At 59.5% G+C, this 10049-nt stretch overlaps 4 protein-coding genes across 4 annotated transcripts; all 4 read right to left on the bottom strand.

Annotated features, from left to right (window-relative positions):
- Positions 1-655: 655 nt before the first annotated feature.
- LOC122170229 (protein S100-A12-like) lies at positions 656-1748 on the bottom strand. Its single transcript, XM_042836926.1, has 2 exons — positions 1554-1748; positions 656-820 (listed from the first exon to the last, which is right to left on the bottom strand). Exons 1-2 carry the CDS (start codon positions 1746-1748, stop codon positions 656-658), a joined length of 360 nt encoding a protein of 119 aa, XP_042692860.1.
- A 2227-nt stretch (positions 1749-3975) lies between these two features.
- On the bottom strand, positions 3976-4599 carry LOC122170244 (protein S100-A9-like). Its single transcript, XM_042836939.1, has 2 exons — positions 4447-4599; positions 3976-4203 (listed from the first exon to the last, which is right to left on the bottom strand). Exons 1-2 carry the CDS (start codon positions 4597-4599, stop codon positions 3976-3978), a joined length of 381 nt encoding a protein of 126 aa, XP_042692873.1.
- A 1777-nt stretch (positions 4600-6376) lies between these two features.
- Positions 6377-7678, bottom strand: LOC122170255 (protein S100-A6). The gene is made up of 3 exons (XM_042836957.1): positions 7573-7678; positions 6891-7042; positions 6377-6576 (listed from the first exon to the last, which is right to left on the bottom strand). The coding sequence occupies exons 2-3, from the start codon at positions 7026-7028 to the stop codon at positions 6436-6438; spliced, it is 279 nt and encodes a 92-aa protein (XP_042692891.1). The 5' UTR covers positions 7029-7042; positions 7573-7678; the 3' UTR covers positions 6377-6435.
- Positions 7679-8381: 703 nt separating this feature from the next.
- On the bottom strand, positions 8382-9148 carry LOC122170254 (protein S100-A4-like). Its single transcript, XM_042836956.1, has 3 exons — positions 9115-9148; positions 8702-8876; positions 8382-8623 (listed from the first exon to the last, which is right to left on the bottom strand). The coding sequence occupies exons 2-3, from the start codon at positions 8840-8842 to the stop codon at positions 8459-8461; spliced, it is 306 nt and encodes a 101-aa protein (XP_042692890.1). The 5' UTR covers positions 8843-8876; positions 9115-9148; the 3' UTR covers positions 8382-8458.
- Between the last annotated feature and the right edge of the window lie 901 nt (positions 9149-10049).

The following is a 10049-nucleotide window of genomic DNA, read 5'->3' on the forward strand; positions in this document are numbered from 1 at the left end:
CAGCAGCGCCCAGAGCCAGGACAGGAGGCAAATTGAGACACAGGGGTTGGCGTGAGCTGTGCGAAGCGCTCCTTCATCCCGTGGTGACAGAGCACTGGGATGGGCTGCCCAGGGAGGTGGTGGATTCTCCTCCTCAGAGATCTCCAGATGCTTCCGGGGTTGGCGAACCTCTCTGGGGGTCACTGGTGGGCAGGGGGCTGGACCAGAGATGCCCCCGGTGCTGTGCCCTGTGTTGCTCCAGCAGAGATAAAATCTAAAATCTCTGACTTTCCCGTGGAGCGGAAGCTGTGTGTACAGAATGTGCTCTTATGCATTCTGTGTGTCTTTGTTTTTTTCTCCCCTGGATTCACACTGGCTTTTCCTTGGGCAGACAGTGAGTGACCCAGCTGGTGCCCACCCACCACAGCCGTCACAAGCCCCTTCCTTCACGGGTTTTTGGGGTCCTTCACTCGGGCAAACACTTCACCCACAAATGATCCCCGCTCCCCCAACCCTGAGAAGGGAGCGCATAGATAGGAAGGACTCAGGGAGGTTCAGGCGATGCTTTATTATCTTATGGGTGACCCAAGTGGGCAAGATGCAGCCAGAGCCCCATTCCTACATGCAAACCCCTTCGGGTCCTTCCTCGGGGCCCGGCTCCACGGTGTGGGGTGGCTCAGTTGCTGTCTGGCTTACATCTGTCATCCTTATGGATGATGCGGTGCGCGTCGTCGGTCACCTTGGCCAGGACGATGGTGAACTCCTCAAACGTCAGCTCCTTGTCCTTATTCAGATCCGTCTCCTCAAAGAGCTTCTGCAGGTACCCAGGACGGTTTCTGCCCTGCAGGGGGGACAGGGTGTGGGTCAGTGCACCTCCCCAGGCTGTGGGCACCACCCCAAACCTGTTCCTTTCATTGCTGAGAAGCTTTTGGAGGATGTGGGATTATTGGGATCTTCTATTTCCAAGGAGGATGGGTCTTGCCTTATGTGGGACTGTGGGTGTCCCATCCCTGCAGGTGCCCATAGTCTTGGATGGGACCCTGGGGGGGCACTCAGCTCGTAACAAGGGTGGGCTTGGGGAGGCTGTGAGGTCCCTTCCAACCCAACAGTTCCATTGTTCTAGGATCTTTCAGGACCCTTCCAACCCAAGGCATTCTACAGTCCTAGGATCTTTCAGGACCCTTCCAACCCAAGGCATTCTATGGTCCTAGGATCTTTCAGGACCCTTCCAACCCAAGGCATTCTATGGTCCTAGGACCTTTCAGGACCCTTCCAACACAAGGCATTCTATGTCCTAGGATCTTTCAGGACCCTTCCAACACAAGGCATTCTATGGTCCTAGGACCTTTCAGGACCCTTCCAACACAAGGCATTCTACAGTCCTAGGATCTTTCAGGACCCTTCCAACACGAGGCATTCTGCAGTGGATCCAACCTAAGCCATTCTATGAGCATGGGTGGTCCCACAGTGCCTGGGTCTGATGGACCACAGCCCTTCAGGGATGTTTTCACCCCATTCCCACCGATGCACCCCCAGGACCAGCTCAGCTTTGCCCCCCTCCCCAGGGCACTCACGCAGACACTCAGGAAGTTGGGTGCCTGCTCAGTCAGCAGTGTCTGGAAGTCACTGAAGTTGAGGAGGTCCAGCTGACCCTCACGGATGCTGTACTGGTGGAAGATGTTCACGATGGCTTCCAGGGCTTTTTCCAGAGTGCAGTTCCCTGGGAATTGCTGATCCTTGGGTTGTGAGGCGGTGGTGTGCGTGGACATGGTGGGATACCTGCAGACAGAGCTTGGGGCCATCAGGGGACAAAGCCGAGCACCCCACACCTTGCTGCCAGGCACCCCCAGGTTGTGCTGCTCTCAGCAAGTGCCACCCCAAAGCAGAAACATCTCCATCCCTGCTAACAGTGGCACAGAAATGCCATTAAGTGATATTAACCCACCACCCCAAAGGGGGAAACGTGGCTCTGGAACAACACAGGCGCGATACAAAGTGATACAGAAAATCTTCACCCTCATCCCCCCTGTCTGCTGCAGGAATCTTTCCAATGCCACTCACCCTTGTCTGCGAGGAGGTTTGCAGAGGACGGGTCTGTTGTAGTGATCCCAGCACCCAGGTGGCCCTTTATATGCACCCCGGGATCTCTTTCATCAGAGGCAGTGACACACCTGGTGCAAGCAACAGCTTGAATTAGCATTTCCCACACGTGGAAATTGCGAGGTGGGACTTGTGCGTCTGTCCCCATCTCGGTTCCTGGTTGCACCCACCGGGCTTCAGAAATGCTGTCCTGCCACCCCCACGTCAGGACAAAGAATGGGGAAACGTCGGACAGAAATGCGGAGCCCGCCGAGCCGATGCGCCGAAGCTGCGGGTTTGGCGACGTGCTGAGCGTTCCGTCCTCTGCCGCACCGACGCAGCAGAAAGGTGGGATGTTCAGAGTGTTGCAGACGTGTTTTTAGCACAGATGCAGGCCCCGTGTTTTCTGCATTATCAACTGGTTGAACACAAGCAAAGATGGAAGCGTTATCTTCATTCGACGGTTGGGTTTCCAGGTGATTTTCCATTATTCGCTGCTTTCACGTCGCCGGCGCCCTCGTGTTCTTTGGAAGAAACTGAGCTCAAGGAAGGGGAAAAAGAAATCCGGGGTCATGGTCTGTACTGCCCTGAGCTTCAACTGGAGGTTTTGCAACAGCAGCAGGTTCTGAAAGGATGAAGATAATGAGAAGATGTAAAAATTAGACAGGAGGTTCTGGGAAGAGGTGGGGACACAAAAACAAAGGGTGCTTTCGGAGGGCGCTTCTCGCAGCCGGGAGCAGCAACCAGATCTGTTGCATGATTTTTATTCTGGTATCCCTGACTCACTTTATTGTTTCTTTCTCTTCCTTCTGTCATTAGGGCTTCTCGGCAGTCCCTAATCGCATCCTCATTCCCCACCTGTCATCGCCAGCAGTCAGCTGGGCGGTGTTCGCTGTGTCCCCTCAGGGCAGGGCCACAGGTCCTCCGCTCCCACCCACCCCAGTGATGCTCCCCAAACCTGCAGTGACATCCTGGAAGGGGACAGCACCCAACTGGGGAACAAGAGCTGCTCCCCAATGGCTGAATTGCAGCGTCGGAGAGCGACGACTGGCGTCCCTGGGTGCAAACAACCACTCGGCCCACGTTTCCTTCCCCAACTTGGTGCTGCCAAGTCTTCCCCCCCCCCCCCAAGCCTGAGGTTCCCCTCTCCATGCATGGCTGCACACAAATGCACAGCTCCATCCTGCTTTTGGATCAGGTCCCCCATGAGCGGGCAGTGGCACAGGGAACTGCTGGACTCCAAGGAGCTGCCGCCCTGCACTGACAAAAGCACGAGGCTGCATCGTGCAGCACTGCATCCCCAGAGCCCCTCTGCATCACTTGTTGCCCCTCTGCCACACTGTGGCTTGCAGGAAACTGCTGGTTGCTTCGTGGGTTGCAAAAGCATCACCTCCACCTCAGGGTTACCAGCTGAGCTGGGTCTCAGCAGCATCCAGAGATACCATACAGGGGCAGGAGGGGCTGCCCAGGACACCCAGTGCTGAGGTGTGGGGTGCAAACACTGCTGTGCAAGGGGCTCAGGGAGCTGGTGGGGACCTGCTGGGATGTGGGCGCTGCAGGACACAGCCACATGAAGCAGCCCAGCACGAGCCATGTGCAGCTCTTCTCCCCCCCCCCCCCCAGGGAACAGCAGGATGGATGGGGATGCCCTGTCCCATTCCCTCTTCCCGTGTCCCCACGTCTCATTGCTGCCACATGCTGTCTGCGTGTGACCTCCATGGCTGCAGGCTGGGCTGGTGCATGTCCCCCCACACCCCCCCAGACCACAGGACACAGCACAGGTATATTTGGTGCACAGAGAAAGACAATTTATTTCAGTGTCACAGGCAGAAGCAGAGAGAGCAGCCTTGGTCGTGTGCTCATGGGCAGACGGGGGAGATGCTGCTGCTGGAGGAGCACAGCTCCGCAGGAAAGGCCTTAGTGGTGGGGACCGTGGCCGTGGCCGTGGCTGTGGCCATGTCCGTGATCGTGGCCATGTCCATGGTCATGGCCGTGGTCCCCAGGCTTCTTGTGGGACCGGTTGTGGGCATCGATGGCCACGAGGCTGAGCGTGGTGAGGAACTCGGTGAACTTCAAGCGGCCGTCGTGGTTGCTGTCAGATTTGGCAAAGAGCTGCTTGATGTACTCATCAGCAGTCGTGTTGGGCTGCGGGAGGACAAAACGAGTCAGGGCATGGGGTCCCCCTCAGCCCCACAGCTCCATCCCGGCGCTCCCCACTTCCCATCACCTCCATCACTGACCCCACTCCGGGGATGGTCCATGGCCCAGTTCAGGAGAACCCCATCAACCCCCCCATCCCCTTCAGAGAGTCTCAGCCCTCCCGTGCCCCAGGAGAGCACCACCCATGGAGCTCCCACAGACAGAAGGATGCTGAGCAGCGCAGCGCACCGGCACGGTGTCGGTGAGGAAGGGCTTGGCGTTCTCCTTCAGCAGCATGGCAAATTCATTCCGGCTCAGGTAATCATCCATTGGGTTCCGGATGGCGTAGCGGTGGTAGATGTTGATGGCGCATTCCAACGCGAGCTCCAGGTCGGTTTTCATCTCACTGGGAAAACAAAAGCAGTCAAGCGTTACAGAAGAGGCAGAGCCCTCCAGGAGCTCCTCCTGGGGGTAACCACTCACCAAATGATGGTCGTGGGGTTCCTCCGACAGCGATGTGAGCAGGAGAGCAGCGGCAGCGGCGGTGGCTGTGCGGTGCAGCGAGGGCTCTTTTATACTCTCCCTCAGCTACGATCTGCGACACCCTCGAATAACTTTGGGACGGTAACCCCAGGAATTGTGCAAGGCCACCGCAGCACGCCCAGGAGGCAGATCATGCCCAGCTCCAGGAACCGACCGCTGCCGGCATTAACAAGGGAGGGACGCACCAAACTCGTTAGGGCAAAACAAGGAAACGCCAAAAGAGACTCTTGCAGAGAGCCAGCAGAGCAGGTCTGTGTTGCTACAGGGGGTTCCCCATTTGGGGTTCCCGGTGGAGATGAAGAAAGTGGGATTTTCCTGGAGCATGTGGGGTGCTGTGGGTGAGGGTCTCCATGGGGTGATGGTGGTTTTTGCCACTGCAGATGTGGTTCAAGGGGAATGTGGGGTCTGCCCTTATGCTTGGCTCTGGATGGGGATGGTTGCCCCCCGCCCGGGGCTGCTGGGGGATGCATCCCACCAGTCAGCAGTCAGCATCCCATGTCAGTCACCAAGCAGCCGGCCCAGCAGCTGGCAAACGGCTGCAGATTGAGTCCTGCTGAGTGCTGGAAGCCTCCCAGACAGCACTTCCCAGCAGCAGTGATTGCTGCCTGATGACAGCAACTGTTGGCATTGGCGTTGGCAATCGCTGCCAGCCACTCCTAATGGGGTCACGGCAGTGTCACCACTCATGAAGACCCCACAGGATCCCAACTGTGGGGCTGGGAGCAGAATGCTTCGTGTGTTGGAGGGGTGAACCCCCTGGGGCAGCCCCCCCCAGCAGTGCCGAAGCCCTTTGCCCCATCCGTGCTCCTGGGAGTGCAGAAAACCTGCGATGCCCATTAGGGATTTTTGGAGATGGGAAGGACAGAGGTGGTGAAACCGCTCCTCATCACACCTCCCCCCCCAGGAGCACGAGGAACTGGTTCCAGGAGGAGCAGGCATTGCAAAACGGTGAAACAAAGAGCGGTCTGTACGAGGAGCAGGATGGGTGCACCTCCCTGAGAGGGGGTCCCTGCTGGCCTCTATCCCTGTGGGGATAGAGCAGCAGGTCTTGCAATAGGTGGTGATAATTGTGTGTCTGTCTGGGCAGGATGCAGGGGCACGCACGCGCCAGCATGGGGATGTGACACGGAGGCACCATTGGAAAGGTGCAAAGGGACACCGATGTGCCACGTGGGGAGGTGCGAAGGGACACGGCTGTGCCACGTGGGGGTGGGAGAAGACACACACGTCCCATGGGGCAGATGAGAAGGGGGGCAGGTGAGAAGGGACACATGCATGCACACACGCGCCCACAGTGAGCCCCTGGCTGCCCTCTGCTGCCCACTGCGCTGCTGCTTTGCTGAGTGCTGCTGTCCCAGCGCCATGGGGATGGAATGGAGGTGGGGATACAGCAGGGCTGGGCGCAGGGCACGAGCAGGGCCAACAGGGCGGGATGCTCTTCATGCATCGTGCCAGTTCTGATGCAAAAAAATCCCAAGTCCGGTCCCAAAAGGTCTGAGGGCTCACAGGGGGGGGGACAGAGTGTGCCCCCACCCCTGCGATGTGAACACAGCGCAGCCGCGTTCAGCTGCTCCACTGATCTGCCAGGCTTTAATTGCTCTGAAGTTCAACAACGACCACAAAACACAGCTGCAAATCTTTACAAAAAGTTTTATTGGACCCCTTAGAGGCCGTTGGGAGGGGGGGGGCTCAGCCCTACTTGTACTGCAACAGGGCCTCGTTGTAGATCATGGCCAAGGCACCCAGGAAAGTGACGTATTCCTGGAAGTTCACTTCCTGGTCTTTGTTGCGGTCCAGGTCCTCCATCAGCCCCGCGATCTCCGCATCCTTCAGTTTCTGCAGCCCCAGAGAGCACAGAGCCGTTAAAAATCGGGGTGCCAAGGGGGGGATGTGACTCCATGCTTACCCAGAAAGGGGGACCACAGCTGGGGGGCACCGAGGGACCCAGCCACGAGCACATCCCCAACCCACATCCCTGCTAGCAAAGCACGGGTGTTCACATTGCGTCCCATAAGGGCAGGTGTGGGGGGCAGGGCTGTGCCACCCCCCCCCCAGGTGACGTCACGCCTCGTGTCACCTCCCACCCTGCCCATCCCATGCCTGTTTTCCGGGTGGGTGCAGCAGTGTTGGCATCGCTGCGGGGCACTCACCGGCCCGATGGTCAGCTCCTTCTGGATCAGCTCCTTCAGCTCGCCCTTGCTCAGGCTGTTCTTGTCACCCTCCTTGCCCGAATACTTGTGGAAAGTGGCCACCAGGAGCCCGATGGCTTGGTCCAGAGGGGCTGCCATGGCTGTGAGTTGGGCTGTGAACCAGGGCAGAGCTCAGCATCCACTGAACCCCTAATCCAACTCTCCCAAACCCTCAGCCCCCCCTCCACAGCCCCCCACCCCCCCCCCCCCCCCCCAGCCCGGTGCGGGGGGGGCAGCTCCTCAGGCCCCAGCTCAGCACAGCTCCAAAGGTGGGGGGCTGCTCCGTGTGTCGTCCCCCCCCCATCCCAGGGCGTTGCACAGATCAGGGCCGTGGCTGTGCTGACTCATAGGGCACGGTGCCCGCCGCCTCCGCACGCAGCCACGGGGCTGTGGGAGCTGCTGGGGGCTGGGATGGGGGGTGGAGGGGGGCACGAGTGGGGCGGATGGGAAGAAGCCTTCTTGAGGTCTCCGGTCCACATCGCCTCGCCAGCCCCGAGATGGGAAAGGACACGGGGAAGATGTTGGCTTCCTTCGGGGTTCCCCACATCTGGACACTCTGCACATCTGGAGAGCAGCACAGAGCCCCGGAACTGCCGCAAGGGTTTGGTGAAAAGGGAATGGGAAGGAGGAAAGGGAAACTTACCGCTGGAGCAGGGCAGGATCCGGGAGCGGGGAAGGGAGGGCTGTGGTGCGCAGCTCCTCCGTGCATTTATAGCCGTGGCTGAGTCCTCCCATCCCCGGGGGGGGGGGCCAGGGTTGGATGGGTGCAGCGGTGAGGTGAAGCCACTCCTCTGCACGCCATAACCCCACCCCGGGCGTGAACACAACCGAAACGCCGCTCCCAGGGGTTCACTGCGATAGGGGGTGGGTCCTGGGTGCCCCACGGAGCAGTGGGAGAGGGACAGCCCCCAGCCCCATACACTGAGCGCATCCCACCGGCTCCCATTGGCATCGCCAAAGTGGGGCTGCGGTCCCGGCTGTGGGGTCAGTGATTGCTTCATCACCAGGGCTGGAAGTTGCTCGCCGTCCCCGTTATCGTGGTGCCATCGGAGCCGTTGATCCCTGAGATCTCCCAACCAGGAGAAGCGGGGCAGGGCGCTGCCGGCGGGGCTGACTCAAGGGGATGGGGCTGACTCAAGCCTGCGGGTGACTCCTGTGCATGGGAATGGGCACCCACACAGCCCCAAGTCCAGACCCAAAAAGCCCGGATCCAAAAGTCCAACTCCAAAGTCCAACCCCAAAAGTCCAGACCCCAAAGTCCAGCCTCAAACTCCAGCCTCAAAGTCCAACCCCAAAGTCTAGCCTCAAAACCCAGACCCTAAATCCCCCCTTTTTGTTCTGAGTCACCTTCCAGCACCTGCCAAGCGCACGTGGAGGGGAAATGGAGACTTCCCATGCAGGACAGCACACTGACCCCATACAAGAACCCCGCTTGCAGCTCACACAGCAGACTGGCTTTGGAGCAATCTTTATTGGAAGAGCGTTCAGATTGCAGCGAGGGGTGACGCAGCCCGGCTGACCCCCCCTGCTCACTTCTTGCGCGGCGTTTTATCGGGGTACTCCTGGAAGAAGTCGTTGCACATCACAGCCACGCAGGCCAGGAACGTGGCGTACTCGTGGAAGTCCACCTCGCTGTCCCTGTTGCTGTCCAGGTTGTTCATCAGCTTCTGGAATCCGGCTTCATCCGTGCGTTTCTGAGCATGGGGATGGAAAGGTGGCACCGAGGGTCTCCAAAGGACCCCCAGCCCCGTGTCCCCCCCCACCGCACTCACGCTGATGAAGCTGGGCAGCTCCCTGGTGAGCAGCTCCTTCAGCTCCGCTTTGCTCAGCTTGAACTTGTCCCCTTCCTTCCCCGAGTATTTGTGGAAGGTGGAGACCATCACGGCCAGCGCCTGCTCCAGGGGGCACGACATGGAGACACTGGGGGTCTGGGGGCACTGATGGCAGCTGAAGGCAGAACCCGGTGCGTTGTCACACCCGTGCATCACCACGTCCTCCCATTCCCCCAAGCAGCGGGGCCGGGTGGCACCGGGTGAGCAACCCCATAAAAAGCAATGATGAAGGAAGCAGCAGGGAGGGAGGGGGGCAGCAGCTGGCAGAGGGGAACGCAGCCTCCGGTGCTTGTAGGGGGGGGGGTTAACAGCATCTGAGGGGTGGCCAGAGAACCGTGGGCAAAGTGACTCACCAAGAGCTGGAGCACAGCGATCCGGGCAGGATGGGTGAGGGCAAGGCACTGGGATGTGCTGCTTTATAGCCTCACCACCCCCCTCAAGCCCCCCCAGACAGATGAGGAGGAACCAACGCTGCGTTGGCCACGCATTGGCTGATAGAGACGGAGAGGAACCCCCACGGGCAGCCCCTGCTTCCCCCCCACAGCCTCCTCCCAGCTCAGCCCAGGGGGTGGGTTGGGTCCAAAAGGGGAGAAAGTGCCCCTGGGGAGGCAGGGGGGGGTTGGATGGAAGGCACAGACTGATGGGGGGACGAAGCATTTGGCAGTGCCTGTCGGAGCGTCAGAAGAGGCACGAGCCCCAGCGGCGTCGGTCCAAGTTGGGGGTTGGAGATTTCCTTTCTTTTTTTCTGTTTTTAACTCAAACCACCTGCCAGCCATTTCTGTTTCCCAACGCCCCGTTGTGTAACGTGGCTCTATTTTGGTGCCCGCGTGGCCCCGCACGTGGCTGGGAGCGTGAGGACCACAGAGCTGCTGCGGGATGGGGACCAGGGAGACCAAACCCCACCAACAGCACAACGAGTGTGCTGGGTGCGAATGAACAAAGCCAAATGTCTTTGGGCAAAAGCGACCCTCGGGCTTGGAGCTCGTTAGGGAGCAGGTGCAACCTGGTGTTAATTACTGGGAGGGGTCAGAAGCACCTGGGGCTCCTTATAAAGCTTATGGGATGGAGCAGGGCAGAGCTTGGAGTTGTTGGTGAGGATGGGGGAGGGTTTGGAGTGGTGTGGGGAGGGGTTATGGGGAGTCTCTAGAAGGGTTTGGGGATGCGATGGGATGCGGGGTCTCTGTCAGAGCTTGGGGGCATGAGGGGATGGGGGGTCTTCAGGGCGGTTGGAGGCATGACGGGACGTGGGGTCTCTATGAGGATTGGGGGACGTGAAGGGACGTGGGGT

This window comes from Centrocercus urophasianus, unplaced genomic scaffold, assembly GCF_019232065.1.
Source record: "Centrocercus urophasianus isolate 14NV4802_14NV808 unplaced genomic scaffold, USGS_Curo_1.0 seq_65, whole genome shotgun sequence".
Taxonomy (NCBI): Eukaryota; Metazoa; Chordata; class Aves; order Galliformes; family Phasianidae; genus Centrocercus; species Centrocercus urophasianus.